Source organism: Lissotriton helveticus, chromosome 12 (genome assembly GCF_964261635.1).
Source record: "Lissotriton helveticus chromosome 12, aLisHel1.1, whole genome shotgun sequence".
In the NCBI taxonomy this organism is placed as follows: domain Eukaryota; kingdom Metazoa; phylum Chordata; class Amphibia; order Caudata; family Salamandridae; genus Lissotriton; species Lissotriton helveticus.
Window position 1 is genome coordinate 288,721,931 of NC_136073.1, and position 22,775 is coordinate 288,744,705.

The 22,775-nt window shown below is 45.8% G+C and overlaps 1 protein-coding gene across 2 annotated transcripts in view; it reads right to left on the reverse strand.

Moving 5' to 3' along the window:
* Positions 1 to 22,775, reverse strand: part of SIAH1 (siah E3 ubiquitin protein ligase 1) — a 78,140-nt gene that overhangs the window by 50,150 nt on the left and 5,215 nt on the right. The window contains exon 1 of one of the 2 annotated variants that reach the window (XM_078671215.1): positions 3,448 to 4,085. The exons of the other annotated variant lie outside the window; for it this stretch is intronic. Coding sequence (XP_078527341.1) covers positions 3,448 to 3,538 — 91 coding nt within the window. The 5' untranslated portion in view covers positions 3,539 to 4,085. Of the gene's footprint in view, positions 1 to 3,447; positions 4,086 to 22,775 lie in introns of those variants that run through there. 2 annotated transcript variants of the gene reach the window in all.

The window sequence follows — 22,775 nt, forward strand, 5'->3', positions numbered from 1 at the left end:
GCTGGAAATGCTAATAACACACATGCCTTAAAAGCAGAGGGTTGCAGCAAAATCTACAATACGTGAGGGAAGAAGACCACCAGGGGAGGACCTGCTTTGTGAAATAGCCAAACAGTTGAGATGCTTACGGCATACACCAATGTGTGATGTACAAGTACTGCAGAGATCTATAAAATGAGGATGGAAGTGGGGTAAGGACCCTCCAACAATTGTCCAGGTACTCATAGGCTGTCCAAGTAATGCACCCAGTAGACACAAAGTGCAACATTGTCTGTGGGTGGAAAATACTAAGAAAATATATTGGGGCTGGAAATGCAGATATTAATAAAATGTTATATAGCGCGAACGTGACCCACAAGGGTATCGGAGCGCTTTGCAGTATACAAGCATTTGAAATGTGCCAATACATACAAAAGAGAAATATAATATATAGATAACAAACATAGGTGACCCGGAATCAGCAGGACATTGCACAATAAACGGTTATTGAGCATTAGGTGGTTGTGCTAATAAACATACATATAATATACTCCTCCGATTCACCATGGGTATGAAGTATATGGATAATATAGTATATCCGAGGCCAACTAAGCTTTACGCTAAACAGTTATTGAGCACTAAGCGGCTGTGGTAATAATCATACATATAATAATCTCATTCATTCCACCGGAGGTAGGCAATGATATGCTGCTCTAATAGGTGACTCAGTGGCAGCCTAGAATTAAGACCTAGGAAGTGAATTTGTTCATTAGTAGTATTTTTACTTATTTTTGAATGCCGTAAAGGAAGTGATTCCATGCACCGCAGCAGGTAAGGAGTTCCAAATCTTTGGTGCAATCCATGAGAAAGCTCTGCAACCAGTTATCTTCTTATGGAAGGATTGTGGTCAAAAGTAAAGTACTCGCACTATGAAGTTGTCTGCAACCTCCCAACCTTTCTAGCTTTAGAGCCAAGTAACTGGGTGTATTGTTATGTAGAGCTTTATGGGTCATGCAGGCAACCTTTAGGTGTATACTAACCTCGTAAGGCAGCCAGTTCAGGGCTTTCAGGGTCGGAGAGATGTGGCTGTTTCTTTTAATTACTGATACCAGTCTAGCCGCAGCATTAAGTGATACCCTCAGCGGAGCCATCTTGTATTTGGGGAGACCGCCAAGAGTGGTGCTTCCATAGTCTAGTCTTGGTAGCACTAGGCGTGCACTACCATTTTTAGGTCGGCCTGAGGGAGGAAGGGTTTGAGAGTTTCCTTAGTAAATTCAACTTGTGATTGGCTCCCTTGGTGGCGTTCGAGCATGCTGCATTTATTGCAGTTACATTTACGCTAAACCTGTGTCAATCAAATCGGCCCACAATAGTCCAAATGCATCTTAAAGGAGATAGATTTCCATCCCACAAAGCACCTGTTCCACAGCACTTCTTTGAAACTAACCCAATGTCCCTTCTTTGTGCCTTACCTAGTATGATCCATGGCCCAACCCCTTTAACTGTCTACATAATAATCTAGCGGGAAGCAACTGTACATGTGTGCAGCTTTGTTTAAAAATAAAAAAAACAACTAGCTGATCATAGAACTTTAAGCTCTCCATTTTTAGGTTGAGCCTAGGTAGCGCATGTGTTGCTCTGCGAGGCATGCTGTATTCAGGTATGAACTTGCTTTTAATAGTAATGGCGGACAGAAACAGCTTCTTGAGTAATGGTGGCCACGTCAGCCTGCACCTTTTAATAAACATTTAAATTTACCTTAGCAGCGCTGTTCGCTTTCAGTATAGAAGCCGCATTTCATCTTATTTTAATTTAAGTTGCCACACGGTCCGCTTTCACTATAGCGGCCGCGCTACTTTTTCACATTTGTTTTTACCATAGCGGTCTGCTATAACTAAATTCGACGCCGTTTTTTGTTTTTATTGGAGCACTAGTCAATTGCGGCTGCACTTCTGAAGTGGAGAGGCGTACGGCCGTAATTGGCTAGTACTCTACTCCCTTATCTCCCGGATCAACCGTGCCATGTCCAACCCCATCTCACTTGCCTGCCCCCACCACCCCTCCGAGGTCAAGAGTTTAAGCTATTGGCATTGTAAATGACAATGCTTTTTATTTGAAAGTTTTCTAAACAAATTAATAAAAAGGCACTGCCAATTCCAAAGCCAATAACGTAAACTCTAGCAAATGCAAGACTTATTGCATTGCAAATGCTTGTAATACTTTGGAGTTAGTATTAAGCTACGATCAGCATTATGTTTGTGCTTTTCATCCCTTTCATTCCACTACATGTTGCAGTGACACAGGCATATTACAAGGAAAAAACCACACATCTGATCATCATGCATTGCACTAATACTTCACACATTGGCCACGCTACTAACACACATGGTTCCAACCTAGGACCACATACGGTGTAACATACTACACGTCCACCAAAAACACTTTGGTGCCTTGTCAGGGATAAGTAGCATATCTGTAAACAAATGCACAAATAAAACAAAAACACATTTGGTTGTGGGAATGAAGGATTTTACGCTGGTCTAAATAACTCTGTGCATTGTATTTTCTGTTAATGGACACTTTCCACGTACAAAGTTTTATTCTGCAAATCTTACTCAAAATATTTAAACTAAATCCATAAGTTAATTTGTTTTAATAGATGGGGAGGTAAAACTTTAGAAAGGCAATGTTTACTGGGAAAAGCACCCCGCCCATGCTGTACATACAAAAAAAGCAACATAGGAACAAACCTAGGGGACCACAAGGTATTAAGAGTGTTTTACAAATATTCCTGTGCAACTTGGGCGCATGAAAAGGCAACATTTTATAAAAACCGTTCTATTTACCCAAAAAAATAATGCGATTTTCCATATTGCAACACCAAACACTGATCTGGAATGCCATTTATTCAACAAACGCCAATCTGAAACGTGTTTCGGTTAATGTACAAAAGTAAATGTAAACATCAAGAACTAGTGGATTTGCATTGTATCTTCTTGAAAGTGGGATTTCACCAATTAAATAAAAAATGTAGCCTCTCGCACTCGGAAGAAATGTTAACCAGAACGTACAACAAATCTACTCTACTGGTTGGGAGGGGCGGACGGACACATGATCACCCACCGTACTTCCCAGTGCTGGGCATGCCCTTCCTCATCTCGTGACACATCAGTAGTGATGAATTGGCATGTCCGAATAGAGACGAGGGTGTCCGGTTACAAAAGCCTGTTTCAGTTAGGCAGCTGAAATAACATGCTTAACCGCCAAGAAGGTACGACCCAAAAGAAAAGCAGTTAACATAAAAGCCACAAACTGAACTTTATAATAAAAGGCTAGTCCATTTAACTTACATTTAATAAACTAACAATCATAAATATAAAAACACGTCAGCATTGTATACAAAAAAATAAACTCCTGCAAGGAGGATAGTAAAGCAGTGCTACAAATCGAGATTAAAACAAGGGTTACCTTTCCTTTTTCGGTTTTTACTTCCCGACAAACAAGTCAAAAGGATTCCCTTCCAAGAGTACAAAACACCTAGAGTAGATTTTCCCGTCATGAGTGCTTAAACAGGGCATTTCGTTTTTCCAGAGAAACTGAATCCATAACAGAAGTCCCACTTAGAAAACGATTCAATAATATCGTAGCAGTTGGTTGGAAAAGAAAAAAAAAAAAAAATCTCCTTTGCACATCTCCAAGACAAACAAACCGTGTGTGAAAAACTCCCAGCAACCGACGTAAAAGTGAAAGTCTAAACTGGTTACCAAAACAGGCTCAATCAAGAAAATAGCTCCTCAACTCAGTTTCAAGTTGTCCGTCGGCCGAGGTTAACATGGTTAAATTCTTTACAATAGCTTCCAAATGCACGCAACTCCCCAGCGGCGAAAAGTCTCGAAATCCATGGCACGGAGCCCTGTGCCAAGATACAATGAGTCCAGAAGAGTAAAAACCATTTTTGTGAGTGCTCCAAGTGCCAGTGGTAGTAAATGAAAGCGAGCCCGTCCCACGAAACGTTTAATGTCACGAAGCAATACAGGCAGCCACAAGTTGTTTTCCTCCTCGCGGTCTCCAGGCGGGCCAACTCCCTTACAGACAAAATCCCACACAGCTCCACCTAACGGAAGGAACTTGCCATAGTTTCCGTCGCTCTCCTTTCAATTAAAGGAATTTTCCACTAACATAATAGTAGAACAAAACGGTTAAACACACGATTGGTAACTAAGTAAGTTACTTGCTTGTAATCCTATACCTGCAGGATCCTAGAACACATGTTAATACACAGCTCCAAAATAAAAACATAATGTATTCTAGAAAACATGCATGTAAATCGGTATAGTTTGTCTTTTCTTTAACAGCCCAACTTATGCCATAGTATGGCATTTATGACTGAAATCACCACCAGATAGCAATATTTTATTTAAACAAAAAGCATGAATGAAACATCTTAGTCACTTCAGAAAAAGTACCGTTTTAGGATTTTTGGGCGTTCCAAGCAACAACAAAAAAGTTCCCCTCCCTCTTTGGAATAACTTTAAATGTATATTCAATTTTCTGATATTTACCGGTTATTAGCAATCAATGAATTTAACATTAAACTTTTCATAAATCGGAGCATGCAAAACAGCACAAACTGTTGAGCATCCGCAAGACAAAAGAAAGCTTGAACAAAAACCTAGATGTTCCTTTTTGTCATTTTGTTTTGCAACAACAATCTTTTATGTGGAATTCATCGTCTAACTATACTGCCTCAAATAGCGGGAAAGACATAGGATGGACGTTTTGGTGGCTGTATAATGGGCTAGTGCAGAATATTAAAATAAATAGATGCACATATCCTGCAACTGAAGCCTCATTTAAGGGCTAAGTGTTATCCTAACTTCCCCTTCACAATAGGTCTCCCTGAAACCTGGATAAACAGTGTCCTTATAGGTGAAGTAGAGAGAAAGCAGGCAGAAAGAAAGGTGAGGAATAGATGGTCTGGCAGAGATGAAAGGAGAGGTAAAGAGCAGTCTGATGCGGGAGTAGATGAAGGCAAGATACAGAGGCGAGATGAAACCACGACGAGACTCAAAGAGTTGTGAGGCAAAGCACAAGTTAAAAGAGGACCTAAAGAAATAGAGATGTAAAATAGGAAGAGTGAGAGGGGTTAGGGCTAGGCCATGAGAGATGTGGGGTAGAGAAGTGTATTGAGAGATGTGGGGTAGAGAAGTGTATTGAAAGGTCAGGAAGACACAGAAAAGGCAGAGATTGGACAGGGTAGGTAAATAGAGCTGCTGTAACAAGAACAATGTAAAGCAAAAGGGAAAGAGGTAGATTTGAGGTGAAGAGAGTTCTCAACTGAATTGCAATCAACTACGAGAGCATGGGTTAAGGTTGGTAAATTGCTAATTGTACACAATCCTTAAAGCAGCTCTATTCAAGAACTCTAGTAGAGGCCTAGCCCATCATGCCACGCAGAGATGGAAGAAGTACATTTTCTGAAGGTCAGAATGTCATAAGATCGAACAGGACCCCAACACAAGATCAAGAGCCCAGCCCACATGAATTCAGAGGTAACACTTATGATGAAGAATTCGGTTCAGAAATAAGCAACTTGGATTCATCGAGTTTATGAAGTCTGGCCCTCTATAGTATCTTAATGAACCACAAGAACTCATTAACAACCCCCCTGGACAGAGGAGAAGAGATGGAGTCTTGCCTGTAATGCACATCAACTTACCTGGCAAATAAACAAAACAAAAAAAAACACTCTACAAACACTAGGACTACAAGAACCGAAATTGCAATTGTGAGCAGATGTGGAGTATGTTTTACTGCTGCAGGATCTAGAAGACTCCCGGTAATGCAAGCACCCCATGAATTCCTATCAAAACCAACATATCACAGAAGGGAGAAAATAAACCAAGAAAGGCCATCTAGCCAACAGCTAAAGCTTAGCCAAAGGCTTATCTGGCAACAGGACTAGGATTTAAAATCACAACAGTAACTATACAACTTAAAGTCAGCATTCCAAAATTTTTCAACTTCAAGATCTCAAAACAATTGGAGAGCATTAGATGAAGGTAAAACCACACTCTTAACCCCTTCGACGCTCATGACGAGCTGGGCTCGTCATGAGGTAGCCTCCTCGCACGCTCATGACGAGCCCAGCTCGTCATGTAAAGTGCACTTTACAGATTCCCAGCGTACGGGCGGAATTCCGCCCGCACGCATGCGGTTAAAGGAATGAAATGTCAACTGTGAATTATTGCATACAAATAAATTACCTGCTGCAGCCATGTTTTCCTGCTCATTTTACCTGTGCTTAAAGTGCCCACCTAGGATGTTTCAAGCCTCTCCCACGTTGTGGCTCCCAAGACAGCTGAAGAGGTTTACATTGTTGTAACAACTTAAGGTAGTCTTCCTTTCTGCTGGTCTCAGATGCCAGCACCAGTGTACTCCTTTGTTTTACAGTACCAAGTAATGACCGCTGAATACATATATTTGTGCTTGCCTTTCAGCATGCATATTTTATGAGTGCAAAGCACTTCCAGGATGGCAATTAGTAATTTACAAATATTTATCTTTTTGCTAATATAAAGCCCTTCAATAATTGGTGAACATGCATATTTTTTTTGTAACAGTCCTGATGTGTCGGCGCTGGCTTGAATGCAGGAAGCAGAGTTGGACCAGGATCAACCACCCCAGGGGCTGGTGGACTTGGAGGGATGGCCTATTCTTCGACTCGCCGCTTAAAACAAACTGCACTAGGTACAGGTCTTAATTTATGCTATATGAAGTCTGATTGCTTTATCAACTGTATATGGTTTAAATACTGGAAAATTAATGGTTGTCTTGCGGGTTATGTAATGAAGTGGCCTGGGTAGTAGGTACATGGAGAAGTTCTGGAATTTCAGGAGTTAAGAGGCTTCTCTGGATGCACTGAAAGCTCCTAAATTCTGCTGGGGTCCCTATCAAAAACAATGCAATAGTTTTGTTGAGGCTCAGTCGCTGATCAATTCTGAAGTCAGGGTGTATGCATACCAAGGTACTGAATACCTCACCTCCTCTAAAGACTTAATCGAATCACAAGAATGGGCCCTTTACATATAGCAGGACCGCAAAAGGGTCTAATTTGGAGTGTGTGGAGGAACAGGCATGGTGGGTGCTTCAAAATTGATGCCCAATTACACCACGGTACTACCCAAGTAAGCAGAGACTGCATGATCCGTGCTTCAGGTAGTCAATGGTTTGCACTCGCCCCCCACCAACTGCCCAAACTATTGTCATTCTTATGTCACTTACCAAGCCCACAACATTTAGAAAGTGTGTCAGAACCACTCATGTAGCCTACAGGCTGTATAGAAAATGTAATCCCTAGATTTGTAAATTGCCTTCAGATAGGGAGTAATAAGAACCCTTACTGTGTAATGTGTAGTTCAGTAACTATACAAGGCTTTAGGAATTAAACTGCACTTTCATAGTACGTGCCACACCGAATCCTGTGCGAACCGGTTATGGTCACTGTGGAGGAAAAAGGAAACAAGCATTGGAAATGCAATAGGTCTCGCACCATTAGAGTTAGTGCTTTTAGAATTGTTTATGGGTTTTTTTTTGTAAATGTTTAGCATTTTTGTTTCCTGTAGCCAATGCTAAAGAATTACAAATAAAAAAAGCCATAAACATTTCTTAAAGCTGTAACTGAAATGGTCTGAGACCTATTGCACTGTGTGAGGGTGAGGGAGGGTGAGGGGTTGAGGGTGAGTGAGGGTGAGTGAGGGTGAGTGAGGGTGAGTGAGGGTGAGTGAGGGTGAGTGAGGGTGAGTGGTTGAGGGTGAGGGGTTGAGGGTGAGGGTGAGTGAGGGGGTGAGGGTGAGGTGTTGAGGGTGAGTGAGGGTGAGGGTGAGGTGTTGAGGGTGATTTAGGGTGAGGGGTTGAGGGTGAGTGAGAGTAGTTGAGGCTGAGTGAGGGTGAGTGAGAGTGAGGGTGAGTGAGAGTAGTTGAGGCTGAGTGAGGGTGAGTGAGAGTGAGGGTGAGTGAGAGTAGTTGAGGCTGAAGGTTTGAGGGTGAGTGAGAGTAGTTGAGGCTGAAGGTTTGAGGGTGAGTGAGAGTGAGGGTGAGTGAGGGGTTGAGGGTGAAGGTTTGAGGGTGAGTGAGGGTGAGTGAGGGTGAGTGAGGGGTTGAGGGTGAAGGTTTGAGGGTGAGTGAGGGTGAGTGAGGGGTTGAGGGTGAAGGTTTGAGGGTGAGTGAGGGTGAGTGAGGGTGAGTGAGGGGTTGAGGGTGAAGGTTTGAGGGTGAGTGAGGGTGAGTGAGGGTGAGTGAGGGTGAGTGAGGGTGAGTGAGTGAGTGAGTGTGAGTGAGTGAGTGAGGGTGAGTGAGTGTGAGTGAGTGTGAGTGAGTGAGGGTGAGTGAGGGTGAGTGAGTGAGTGTGAGTGAGTGAGGGTGAGTGAGGGTGAGTGAGGGTGAGTGAGGGTGAGTGAGAGTGAGTGAGAGTGAGAGTGAGGGTGAGTGAGTGAGAGTGAGGGTGAGTGAGAGTGAGTGAGAGTGAGGGTGAGTGAGTGAGAGTGAGGGTGAGTGAGAGTGAGTGAGAGTGAGGGTGAGTGAGTGAGAGTGAGGGTGAGTGAGGGTGAGGCTGAGGTGTTGAGGGTGAGTGAGGGTGAGGCTGAGGTGTTGAGGGTGAGTGAGGGTGAGTGAGAGGTTGAGGGCGAAGGGTTGAGGGTGTGAGGGTGAGGGGTTGAGGGTGAGTGAGGGTGGAGGGTGAGGGGGTGAGGGTGAGGGGTGAGGGGGTGAGGGTGTGGGGTGAGAGTGAGGGTTAGGGGGTGAGGGTTAGGGGGTGAGGGTTAGGGGGTGAGGGTTAGGGGGTGAGGGTTAGGGGGTGAGGGTTAGGGGGTGATTGTTAGGGGGTGATTGTTAGGGGGTGTGAGCGTTAGGGGTGTGAGCGTTCGGGGTGTGAGCGTTAGGGGTGTGAGCGTTCGGGGTGTGAGCGTTCGGGGTGTGAGCGTTCGGGGTGTGAGCGTTCGGGGTGTGAGCGTTCGGGGTGTGAGCGTTCGGGGTGTGAGCGTTCGGGGTGTGAGCGTTCGGGGTGTGAGCGTTCGGGGTGTGAGCGTTCGGGGTGTGAGCGTTCGGGGTGTGAGCGTTCGGGGTGTGAGCGTTCGGGGTGTGAGCGTTCGGGGTGTGAGCGTTCGGGGTGTGAGCGTTCGGGGTGTGAGCGTTCGGGGTGTGAGCGTTCGGGGTGTGAGCGTTCGGGGTGTGAGCGTTCGGGGTGTGAGCGTTCGGGGTGTGAGCGTTCGGGGTGTGAGCGTTCGGGGTGTGAGCGTTCGGGGTGTGAGCGTTCGGGGTGTGAGCGTTCGGGGTGTGAGCGTTCGGGGTGTGAGCGTTCGGGGTGTGAGCGTTAGGGGGTGTGAGGGTGAGTGTGAGTGAGGGGGTGTGAGGCTTCGGGTGTGTGACGTTGCTTGAGTGTGTGTGAGGGTGAGTGAGGGTGTGAGAAATAATAATAATAATAATAATAATAATAATAATAATAATAATAATAATAATAATAATATGTATTGCTATGGAGGGCACATTTGGAGATGCTTTCTGTTTACAGAGTGTCCTTTGCAGATAAGAAATGCACCAAACAGAAAAAAAATACAATGTATGTGTATATCTGATATTTTGGAAGGAGGGCAGCTAAGTGCCTTGCATTTTAGTACAGGTGTGATTTGAATTGCCAAGCTCTTTCAAGACAATTGGACATTATTGCAATCCGAGAAGCCAACCACACCCTTCAAGTGCAAACACTTGTTCTGCCTCCAGGAATTTCCAAAGACTGCTGAATAACCATTTCATATTTTAGTTAATGGCGGGGGCAGTGGGAAGTGTTTTCATATATTGTCCGAAATCACATTCTCACCCCCCCCCCCCTCAGTCCCAGCTAAATAAAAAAAAGGTAACAAAGTAACGAGCCCATGTATGTTTCTGTTCTTAAAATATTAAAAAAAACAACCTGGCCATATTAAAATGTTGCACTAAAAGCGTCGAAAAGCATTGGTGTGAGACCCATTTGTGCCTCGAAGCCTCGAAAAGTTGTAAGATAGGCGCTTGGGCTCCTCTGTAGGATGGAAGAGAGAATATGTGTCTAGGGTCCTCTTTTAAATTTAACATTTAACCCCTGATGTGCTTTTGAGAAGCTTTACCGCGTGTTATGTCATAGGTCACGTGTAGAGCGCCTGCGCCGCCTCAATGCGCTGCTGTACAAAAAACACTTCAAAGAGAGGGGCAGGCATGCTTCCCAATGAGGCTGTCAGCTTACCCTGGATGCTATAAACAAAGAGGGCGTTCGATTAAACCGCTGCTCCAGCACGATTAATCTACATTTTTTCAGCGCCATTAAATCGGATTTTCCAGCACTAATCGTGAAACCCCTGATACAGTGGAGGCGGATTTAATAAAAAACAAGTAAAAAAAATCAGGAAACCACACTAGAGGATTAAGAAGTTCTTCACAAAATATATATTTTATTGTATGTGGCTGGAGAAAAATGTAAATAATTAAAGGGTATGGTCTTTTGAGTAAAATTATGCAAGTACAAATGCTACAGGACAGTTTCCTCTGCTCCCGGCTCCCTTTCTAGTGTCGCCTTTATCGCTCAAACTCATTTGGCGCTGCGTAGGCATTTGAATTTGGTGAAACCCGCATTTACCAAAAATAATATGCATTTGCTTATGCATACGATAAGTAAGGATCGTGTGTAATCGCCTATCCTTTAATTATTAATAATGACCTGGCGATAATAAAGTGTCACAATAAAAGTGGTGAAAAGCATTACTGTGAGACCCTTTGTGCCTCGAAACGTTATTCGATAGGCGCTGGAATGCCTATGCTTACTTGGCAAAACAAAAACAAAACAAAGATGGAAAAGGGGCTTATATTTAAAAACACGTTATCAATTGCGTTCTGATATAATACAGGGAGCGATTTGATTAAGCACAGGGTGGCTTGGTGTGATAAATAGAATATCAATTCTGGATGTCATTTCACAATTGGAACACACGTATATTACTGAAATGAGCCTAGTCGCAATGCACGTGTCATAAGTCTATGTACTGAAATATTTTCCAAGTACTAATTCAAGAGCTTATTTTATTGCATGAGCTTAAAATAGTATAGAGTGCATTGCATGCGTGTTACTTCAATGAGACGGCCAAACAAAATGTGTACATGCTATAATGCCTCTTATAACACACTTTACCTTCACCCCTTCCATTCAACTGTGAAAAGTCTCTTCCGCGTTTTCCACAGGAAATGACGCACCTCCCTATCTTCAAATGATCCCTACGAACAATTGTCACGCTCTCCCACTAAAGCACTCCCATTTGTATGCAAGTTAAATATTTATTATATAAGAAATCTCATTTTCTATGGCTGTTCAAACGTAAAGCGCACTAACAACCATTAGATGGGCGGAGAAGCACAAGATACAATAAAGAAATCATAAGCATGAGCGTGAAAAAAAAGCGAAAGAGAAAGCAGGGTAACCTGACCCAGGAGGGGGGAGGAGGGAGGAGAAATGCGTCTCGGCCGGAGCAGGGGGCGGAGCAGGGAGAGCGGGCTTTGAAATGTACTTCACACGGCCGGCCGGTCGTGAAACTGAAAGCATGGCCGGCCGGCCGTGAAAGCCTTTGATGCCGCAGGGGGTGGAGCGGCACCAGCTGGGAGAGTAGGCAAGGCAGGCGGCTGGGGGCATGTGCACGCGCTTTTAAGCTCAATGCGCATGCGCATTGAGCTTAAATTTCTCGTGCACTGCAAGGAATCGCCACGATTCCTTGCAAGTTGGATAAAGAGTGGATAAGCCACCATAGTCTCGCTTGCTCGATGCGCATGCGCATCGACAGGCGAGACCTAAAAAACATCCAAGATTTGCACACTAAGGGAACTGTCGAACCAAAAGACACTGGACATGCTACCACTGCATCTGTCCCAATCAACCATACAGGTTCTGCACTTGCCGTGAAGTATGCAGAGGCCTCAGGTCTACCATGCTCGAACTGCAGCGTCCAGAAGTGCTCCTCTTGCAGCTACCCAGCTGTTCAGTTCATGTGATGCAGTCTATCCTGCTGCCAAAGGCAACAGCCTGCAACCCCAGTATTGAGACCCTCAATGTGTCTGGTCAACCAGCCCTCTTCGCTGTAAGCCAGATTGGTCAGCTCATTGTTTAGGCATGTCTGGAGGGTACCGGTGGCAGACATGAAGCAAAAACCTGCCTTGAGCACGATGCCAAACAAATCTTGCCTGTATCACGTTCAAACACTCCTATAGTGTGAGATCAGTAACTGCATAAACAACCCAGAATGTATACATTTTAATCAAGCATGAATCTCAATTTCCAGTAGTTTTAAGATTCCTGTAACTCTGAACAGGCTTACAAATTTGTATGGCTCTAGTGGGGCTATTTATTTTATTTTATTTTTTACACTTGTAATGCGCACAGATACCCACAAAGGGTTTCCCGGCGCCAAGGCTAAGAGAAAGAAATACAGAAAAGCAAATGCCGTCAAAGATCAACAACCATTAATTTAACCAATTATTTATTAAACAGCCAGGTTTTAACTTTTTTCTTGAAACTGGCGAAATTTTCCTCTTTACGCAGGGCTAAAGGGAGGGAGTTCCAAAGAACTATTCTGTTGCACATTCCTAGCAGAGCAACCTCTCATTCAAATTTCGCAAGAGGAAGGGCATTTTAGGAGAATAATGAGCATTTTACTGCATGCATGAATGACATCTCAAGTGTCCAGCACTTCCTCAGTGAGAAGATCCTGCCACCTGCTCATTAGACAGGTTCTAGATTTTCGCTGAGGGTAACAAGTTTCTGTCAGGCGATACATACACTTGTTAAATTTATGAATTTTAGCTATGATCCAACTGACCATTTTCTAGAGAACTATAATTGGTTGAATGAAAACGCTTTTGATCTTTTATTGTGGTGCTTTGAATTTTTTTATTTATACACGGGTTGGATTTTATGCTTATTGTGTTTTATTTTACACGCAGACAAACGCCATCAACAAAGAGCACTTTCTATAAAAATTCTAGAGCAGTAGGAACAGGATTTGAACATTTCTCAATGCTGGTAACACACCCACCATCCCATTCACAGTCACTACATCTCTAAACATCACTCACCTTTCACTTGTTCAGGCAACGTCCATACCTAATAATCATCATATCCACGGTGGCTGCTCTTACTTCTACTACAGATGGACTAGTATGCAAAGACCGAAATGACAGTGCGATCATGGGGTACAGTAAATGCATCTGGACTTTACTCTAGCAATCCGTCACTGTGTCTTTACTCCAGTGAACCCAATACAAATCTATCCTTCGGGAGACCTGCTGGGATGGAGGGAGTCACAAAAATTCCAGGCACTAACTGTGGGTGTAGAAACAAAGCCTCCCGTGTGTGGTTACTCAAGCATTGGTCTGGGTCATTCCTAAATGATACCTGCCATAGGACACACAGCTAATCATCACCCCTTCAATAAGAGAAGGCCAGAATGACTTCAGATACTGCTCATTTTTCTGCCATCTTCATTCCTACCTATGGAGTAGACCTGTTTAAAAGCGTTAACAACTAGCTAAAGTAGTAAACTCTATTTCAATAGCCCTTGCGCTGAGCTAACCAATTTTAAGCAGAATGAACTGCAACTTCCAGTCCATTATTATGGAATGTTTTCAGCGATTAAATGAGGGTGGCAAGACTGTTGAAGACAGTACAGACTATGATAATATAGACCAATATGAGGACAACAAAGATGTCGAGAATCTTCATTCCTCCACCACCAAAAACGTGTGTCAACCAGGACCAAATACTACTCCTTTCCGAAACGATTCACCAAACTTTTTCATGTAAGCTGTTAACACTTTTGCCCATTTGATCAGTCTGCTCAAATATGCCAAAAGAGCTGTTTGGTATGATAACACCCAAAGACTCAAATTTCACAAGTCCACCTTTGACTACTAAGACAAAATTGAGGCATCCTCTTCGGTAAAACCAGACAATAGCTCTTCAAAATGTTGTGAGCCATGCGACGTAAACTGTGCTTAGTACTACATTCTTTTTCATATGACTGCAATACAGACAGCTCCAATTGTTTTCTGTGTACCCAACATCTGTTTCACTCCAGCAGCTTTGGGTGTAGCCTGAATGAATGAATAAGGATTTGTATCGCGCAACATTGCCCTATGGGTGTCAAGGCGCATAAAAGATGGTACCACTGCTGTAGGTGTAAGGCGTGCGCCGACTATGGATAAGCTTCTAAGAAGAGCCAGGTTTTTAATGCCTTGCGGAAGAGCAAAAGCGATGTATGTCCTTTAAGCTCAGCAGGAAGCATGTTCCACAATCTAGGAGCGAGGGAGAAGAAAGCTTTCCCTCCCCATCTGGCTTTGACAACTCGCGGAACAGAAAAAGAGTTCTTGTTAGCCAAGCGTAAGGCCCTACTGGGAGCATAGGACACAAGGGACTCAATGTCTTCTGCTCCCGACCCATACAGGGCACTATGGGTGAAACATAGAATCTTGAAATGTATCCTGGACTGAATAGGAAGCCAGTGCAGGTTTTTCCTAATAAGAGAGCCTGAAGAGCGTCTCGGGGCGTCGACAACAAACCTTGCAGCTGCATTATGCACTGTTTGTAGGCGATGAACCAGCTTTTTGTTCATGCCTAGGTACAGTGCATTGCAGTAGTCCAGCCTTGAGGATACGAGGGCGACCGAGACCTGTTTTCGAGCTTCAGGGGTAAGATAAGAGTGTAATCTTCCTCAAGATTCTAATCACACCACAGCATGTTGACACCGTCCTACTAACTTGTTTGTCAAAGGAGAGCATGGTGTCTAAGATAACCCCAAGGTTGTGGGCAGTATGGGAGGGCAGCCTCCCATACTGAGGGCTTTATCACAGCAGCACAGAGCCAAAGGGGAGCAAAGCAAGAACCATGTGTGGAGGTAGAGCAATATCCCAAAAGCTACTAGATCAAATGGCTTATATACTAAAAGAGCTGATGGGAACATTTGGGTCTCATCAAGTACCTGGATCTCTTACCATTGAGTGAAATGCACGTTGATGCCTATTGACTGGCGGTTATAGCCGAGAGGTAACGTTTACTTGAATCCAGTTAAGACCCTCAAAATACACTAGGTCACAAGCGTACGGGGGGGGGGGGGGGTTAAAAATAAGCAAAATGTCACAAATCAACAATCCAAATGGCTAAATTTGTTCCTAGTGGGAGGGGTTTTCTGATTACACATGCAACAGTTATGTTGGATTCTGACAAAAGCGTTTCACAAGTCAAGTTCAACCAATTCAAGAGATGGAGAAACCTTTCCTGCTGCTGAATCAAGAGACCATGTACTTTAAGGAAGTTTCAGGCTTTTGTTGCAGTAGAAAGCCGGATGTGCCTCAGTCAAATGCAGAAGGGCGGGCTTCATGGGGATCTCCATGCTGATCCCAGGTAAGATAGAAAAAACTATGGACATTGACCCCATTTTCCTCTAAAGCAATTAAACCAATCCAGGAAAATCCCTCCGTTAGAAAATATATGGAGTGCTGCCATAACTCAAGAACAGAACTGTACAATCTACTTTCGCTCTGCACGAGTGTTCTCTCTTCCAGATCAGAAGTAATGGGCAGATGACATTCTGGGTTATCCCCAACTCATACCTGAAAGGCCAGAAGAGACAAGGATCCTGTTTGTACACAAAGAGCATGTCCGTGTATTTATTCTGTTTGTAAAGCATGCACTGCAGAACCTAATTGTATCTATAGGCTTATGTAGAGATTATTCAAAGAGTTACAACATGCTATGATATATTCTGTATGTGCCAGATGCTACTATGCAGCAGTTTAGGACACTGTTTGGCTGTACGAATTAAGATGGCATTAGTGGTGGCTTTTGGTCTATACAAAATCACCTCCAGCTGATAAGACATTTTGAACACTTTAACCTACTCAACCAAAACCAATCAGGTTTCCGTGCAGGTCACAGCACAGAATCAGCCATGACCATATGTTGACGACGCACTACAAATCCTAGATCAAAACGGAGTCTGCTTACTCATCTTACTAGACCTTTCCTCGGTCAACCTATCACCGTGGACTCAACGAAATCGCTGGGAACACTGGACAGAAACCTCAATATGCAAAAACACATCAGCACCGCAACAAAAGGAGCAAACTTTCAGATAAATACGTTGAGAAAGCGGAAACCTTTCATGCCGGAAAAGGACTTAAAGCTTGCAGGGCAAGCCCTGGTCACCCCAAGAGTTGATTACGGGAGTGTGGCTCACTCTGCGCACTACACAACGACACAACAGCCCCACTAAGAGCATAAATCAAGGCAGCAGCGAGACTTATCACTGGCTCGAAAAGAAGCTCCCACATATCCCCGGACCTAAAATACCTCAATTGGCTACCTTTCGAAGCCAGAATTAATTTGAAAATAGCATGTATGACACAAAACTATTCCTCACAATGCACCCAGATATCTGGCACAGAAACTGGCGCCCTCATGTAGTGTCCGATCTTCAAGAAGCACTAAAAACCTACTACTGAAACCGCAAAGATTCAACAAGAAGAAAACATATAAACAAACCTTTTCAGGGATGAAGCCCAGAATCTGGAATGCTCTACCCCCAGAAACTAGACTTATTCCCTCTACTGCATCTTTCGAAAAAGAAGTAAAGTCACTCCTCATGGCTAAATACACCGGAGCCTGGATTACTGATAAGTTACGACCCAACGTATCTTCGATATGGAACTTTAGAAGGCCTACTGTCAATCCAGATAGCGTAACTACATGATGCTTGTTATTTTAGGATAGTTTTGTTATGTACCATATAACTATGTACCTACGAGATTATGTCGATGCCATCTTTGACTTGCATTGAACCCCATGTCATTTACATGGACTAGGTAACTAAGACACTTCCCCTGTAAGGCGCTCCGATACCCGCAAGGGGCTTGTTCGCGCTGTAAACTCTAAATAAATGACCTCCGATCTCATGTGATATCCATATACCAGTAGTCCCTAACAAGTAGTCCCTAACAGTAATTAGTTTCATTATTGTGATGAAGGTGACTGACAGTCGTACCCCTTTCTACATTACCCAACACGGTTGTGTTGTCTAGGATAATCATACATTGTCCATAGTAAGATTTTAGGCCCAGAAAGACAGCACCCAACTCTAAGCAGATCAAGACAGTTGCTGAGGTCCTGTCACAGAGCTCTACTGAGGAGTTGGTAGTCCGAGATAACAGAGGTGCCAATTGCTTTAAAGGACGAGCCTTTACACCTCTTTTGAGCTAACAAAACAGATTTTAATAATTTCTCCAATATGTTCTGGGTCTTCCGAAGCAGATCCCAATATCAGGAATGATGAAGTTGCACAGCTCATTTTCAGAGTGAGAAGCGGGACTACGTGAATGCAAATGGCTAGATGTCCTGTATGGAACATACAAGCAGGCAATAGGCTTAAGACCACGGACCTAAAATCCATTTATGTATGTATACTATTTTTCAAAAATAGTCAGTCAATGCAGCTAAAGCGTCCTCAAAGATCAGACCATCTACCCGGCTCTTCCCATGACATATAAGTTGACAAATCCAAGCATAGTTCCTTTGACAGGGAGCGAAAAAGTAATAAAAATAAGGAACCAAACTGCTGTTTCGATGCAAAATGTGATTGTGCGCCTTCCTGAGCATGTCAGCATCAGTTTAACTCTTGTAGAAGTGTAGGAGCACCAATCACTGCTTTTTTGCCCAAAAGTGTGTAATTGATATGTTTCAATCAATTGTAATGGCCAACTCAATTAATATGGTTTCAAGAAGAAATGTTTAGGAGGGGGCGTGGCTAGCAAGCCATCATGGCGGGCGGAGGCTGCTAGAGCTCCAGTGCTGCCGGGGGAAAAATAATCCTGAATGCCGTAACGGAGGGCTGTCCTGCGACACTAAAGGTGGGATTCTGTCACTGGAGTCCCCCGCTCGACTTGACGGAGGTTTGGAGGCTCCGGGAGCCACGACTGCCTGGCGGTCCGCGACGGAGCATCTGCGGCCTGGCCCCGCGCTGAGAGCCGGGGCCTCGAGTGCGGACTGTGCCCGGGAAACGGAACGCTGCCTGCCGCGGTGACGGGGGACTGTCCTGAAGTGATCGGCTGGTGCGCCGCCTGCATACTAACGGAGCCCAGAGGGTGAGAGCTAAGACCAACCCCTCCCCCCCCACCCCCCGACACCCCTGATGCGAGGTTTAAGGGGTCTGGAACGAACGCTCAGAGGGGAGGGCTGGCGCACGGACAGAGGCCCAGCCTGCTGGAACCCCGGAGCCACACTGCATTGATGTCCACGACTGGAGCCCAGTAAGGCTACCACTGAGCCGGGGGACACACGGAGATACCGTGGGGAGCGCTGCACTGGCCCAGACTGCTTTCCCTCCCTTCCCCCCCCTCTCCCCGCTGCCATTGCTTACACTAGAGATTCGCGAAGGCGGGATATTGCCGGAGCCGGAGCTGCGGGGAGAGCCACTGGAACTACCCTGCGTGAGGTGGGGGTAGTGGAGGGAGGGGAACCACCGGCCTCGAACTGCACTACGCCGGAGGAGTGAGGGCCGGGAAGATAGACCCCGCACCCAGCGGAGACGCGGGAACGGCCCCATGGACGTATAAGGACGCAGGGGAAGCCGCCATTGCAGCCCTAGGCAAGGGGTATAAGATCGCCCACTCAGAGTCCAAGGTGACGGCGAAAATTGGTGCCCACCCCACGAACTAGTCCCTGACGCCCCTTGAAGTGGAAGACGGTGAGCGTGACCTGCGACCTCCCAAGTAACAGTAACCTACCTAGAACCCTGTCGATAGACCGACTATCTGTCAAAGTCTAGACAGACCGCAGGACTGAGTCAGGAGACCGAGTGGGGAAAGGCACGAGAGGGGAGATACCTGCCCTGCGACATAGCCCTAGCCATTAGGAGGACCTCTGGACGACAACCATGGTGCGGAAAGGTGCAAAGGCTACAGATGGCAAGGATGGAGCATCTATGGGGCCTACTCTGGACGCGAGTCAGGGAGGTTCCACACCTCTGACACTGAACTCTACCCTCTCAGAAGAACAGCGGGGGGACAAACTGGATCTAATACTCAAGGAAATCAGAGACTCTAGGGCCGCGATGGAGACACAAATGGGCACCCTTACCACTAATCTCTCACTGCTCAAAGCCTACCATAACAAACTGGCGGACAAAGTCAAAGACCAAGGGATGACACTGACGGACCTTACCCCGACGGTGGCGGAACACGCCGAAACTATCCAACACCAGGTGAAAACTCTTATGGACCGTGTGGAGGATGCGGAAGGCCGTATCGACGCAACAACATACGAGTCATTGGTCTTCCGGAACGCAGTGAGGGGCCCCACGTGACAGAATTCATGGAGCAGGGAGCAGTGGTTCCGAGAACGTAGCTGCGGAGGGACTTTCACCGTACTTCTGTGTGGAGAGGGCACACAGGATCCCCACTGGCCAACCGAGACAGCCACCGCGGCCACTGATTGTGAAGATTCTTAACTACCGAGATAGGGACACCCTGCTTAGACAGGCCCGGATGAAATCCATCATAGAGTACGAGAACAAACGTATCTCACTATACCCGGATTATACCAACCTGGTGCAAAAACAGAGGTCCTCCTACTAGGAGGTGAAAAAGAGACTCCAAAAGAGCCAAACTCCGCTATGCCCTGTTATTTCCTGCACGCCTCAAGGTGATCCACGATAATAAAACTCAATTTTTTTAAAGCCCCGCGGACGTGGAAGAGTGGCTAGAAGTCCTGGATATTGAGGAGAACCAGGCCCCAACCCAAGGTTCGACGGCCAGCGGATCCAAGGACGAATCGGATCATGCGGAGGACAGATCGGTTGCACGCAGCGCAGAACTGAAACGGCGCAAACCTACTGCCCACCAACAGAAACAAGGACAGGAAGATGCTATAGCACTGCTGGGCTCCTTCAGGGAGGAACGTGAAACGATAAATACGGACACTGAAGGCAGCACTGTACATTCGGACTCGGAAAACAGTATGGTGTTATTCCCGACTGTCACACCTAGAGCGGCAGATGACATTTTGGACGATGCCTAAGAGTGACTTCTCATGCGGATGGGACCTGGAACTCCAGGTCAACTTGGTATCCTTTTTCTTTTAATGTAACCTGATTGCACTGCCCAACCATGGTGGGAGAGGGGGATCCACAGACGGGGTACACGACTGTCCTTGTATAGTGATATGTCGACCCTTGAGATAACCGAGGTGAGCTTTCTATGTATTGTCTCTGACATAAGGACCTCACGCACCCCACACTCCTGTGCCACACAGGGATGTAGCATTGTATAAGTAAGACGTATGCCCCTCCTCCCACAACGAGGCTACCAGTGATAGACGATTGTATGCTACCTCCCCCGGTGGCGCTGCTGAGCCGGCGGCGCAGACAAGTATGGCTCTTTGGACACGGCCCACGCTTTGCCAACCCCCCAGAAGCGCATGCAATACAGATTGTTTGGTTATGTTTTACAGTTCCTTGTTCGGCACAGCAGGGTTCCGGGGCTGCGCCTTCAGAGTTTGTGGTTGGGAAGGGGAGGGAATCGTCTCCTGGCTCACACTGAAGATGTACACACTGCAATGTAAAATACTGCTCACTGTACCACCTGAATCTGGATATGGCTGAAGAGAGGGGGAAATATAGGCTGGTTACCTGGAATGTGCGAGGATTAGGGGCGGTACAGAAGAGACAGAGTGCATGCCTTTTTACTTCGCCAAAGAGCACGCATTGTATTCCTACAGGAGTCCCATCTGACACGGTCCGAGACACACACGCTACGGAAAAAATGGAGGGGGACCGTCTTATCCACTACGTACTCCGCTTTCTCCAGGGGCGCCACGATATGAGTGAGACATGGTACTCCTTTTGTGGAACTGGAGAGGAGGGTGGATGACCAAGGGTGGAACTGGAGAGGAGGGTGGATGACCAAGGGCGGTACATACTGGTAAAGGGCACACTAGGCGGTACACTGGTGGTCCTGGGTAGCATCTACGCCCCAAACTTTGATCAGGACGGATTCCTCACAACCGTCGGCCGGGCCTTGGCAGACTGGATAGACATTCCCTGGGTCCTGGGGGGTGATTGGAACATGATATTAGATGTGGACCTGGACATATCACACCTTCCCCTCCAGGCGACAGGGGTGCGCAAAGTGTCTGACTCATTTAGGACATGGCTTCAGGGATGGGGACTGTCCGATGTGTGGCGCTCGCTACACCCAACACAAGGAATACTCATACTACTCCCCATTGTATAACCTACATACCCGACTAGATAGATTCATCTGCACCACTTCCTTACTGACAAAGTGCACGTCCTCAGTATCTTGCCAAAACCTTCTCGGATCATAGGCCGCAAACACTAGACCTACACTGGGGTAGGATACCCTCACCAGTCCCCACCTGGAGACTCAACCCCTCCCTACTTGAAGACGGGCCGTTCCGCACACACCCGGCAGACACATTAACCAATTATTTCAGGGAAAACTGGGACTCCACGTCCTCGAACCTGGCGGTGTGGGATGCCATGAAGGCTGTGATACGGGGAGCTGCGATAGGTAGACTGGTGGGAGCCAGACAAGAAATTCATGGAAAACTATGTGAAGTGGAGAATCGCCTGAAAGAGCTAGATAATGCGGTGGGAATTGACCCAGAGCGCAAAGGCGAATTGCAATTGTGTAACATCGAGCATGTAGAAATCCTAGAAACCTTACGGGTTAATGATTATGGGGACTATCTGAGGCGACAGCAGGCGGAGGCGGATAGATCCGGAGCACTGCTAGCTCGCCTGGTCCGAGATACCCCTGAGATCCCAGTAATTACGAGCATCCGGGATGAAACGGGCAGACAAGTCGACACACAACTAGAAATTAACACTGTGTTCAAGACCCATCTAAAGGACTCTATGCTCCTCCTCCTGCAGATACTAGGGAGGACATGATAGATTTCCTAGGAGACTTGACGATCCCAACCCTGACCCAAGAGATTCAGACGGCTCTAGCCAAGCCCATAACGCAACAGGAAATAAAAGTAGCTATCCACACGCTTAACCGGGGTAAGACTCCGGGTATGGATGGATTGCCTGGGGAATTTTACCAAACCGATTCTGAAACACTGGCAACTGTCTTGGAAAAAATTTACAAAACTGCTTATGAAGTCGGCCATCTACCAGTCACGATTATGCAGGCCATGGTAATATCCATTCTGAAACCCGGTAGAGACACCCTTGACGTAAGCAACTACAGACCCCTCTCCATGCAGTCCTCGGAATATAAAATCCTTAGCAAAGCTATCGCCTTACGAATACAAGCCCATCTCCCTCGCCTGATCCATACTGATCAATGTGGCTTCCTCCCAGAGAGAAGCACTTCTCAGAATACGCGGCGTCTCCACGCCGTCATGTCGACCACCCCACACGGCCTGCCATACGCTGGCTGCATAGCCCTAGATCTCCGACAGGCGTTCCGACTCTCTGGCATGGGACTTTATGTTTCAAGTTCTGAGCCGATTTGGCTTCCCAGATGTTCTATCACAATGTTCCCGAAGAAGCCAACCCTAATGGTGAATTCCATACCTTAAAAGCTATGTGACAAACCAAAGTTGTGGAAATGTGCAGGAGAAAGGTACAGAGCATAAGTATATATATTTTTTTTTTGAATTTCAAAAAAACCTTTGAGTCATAGAGCATGGTACATCAATGCATAGA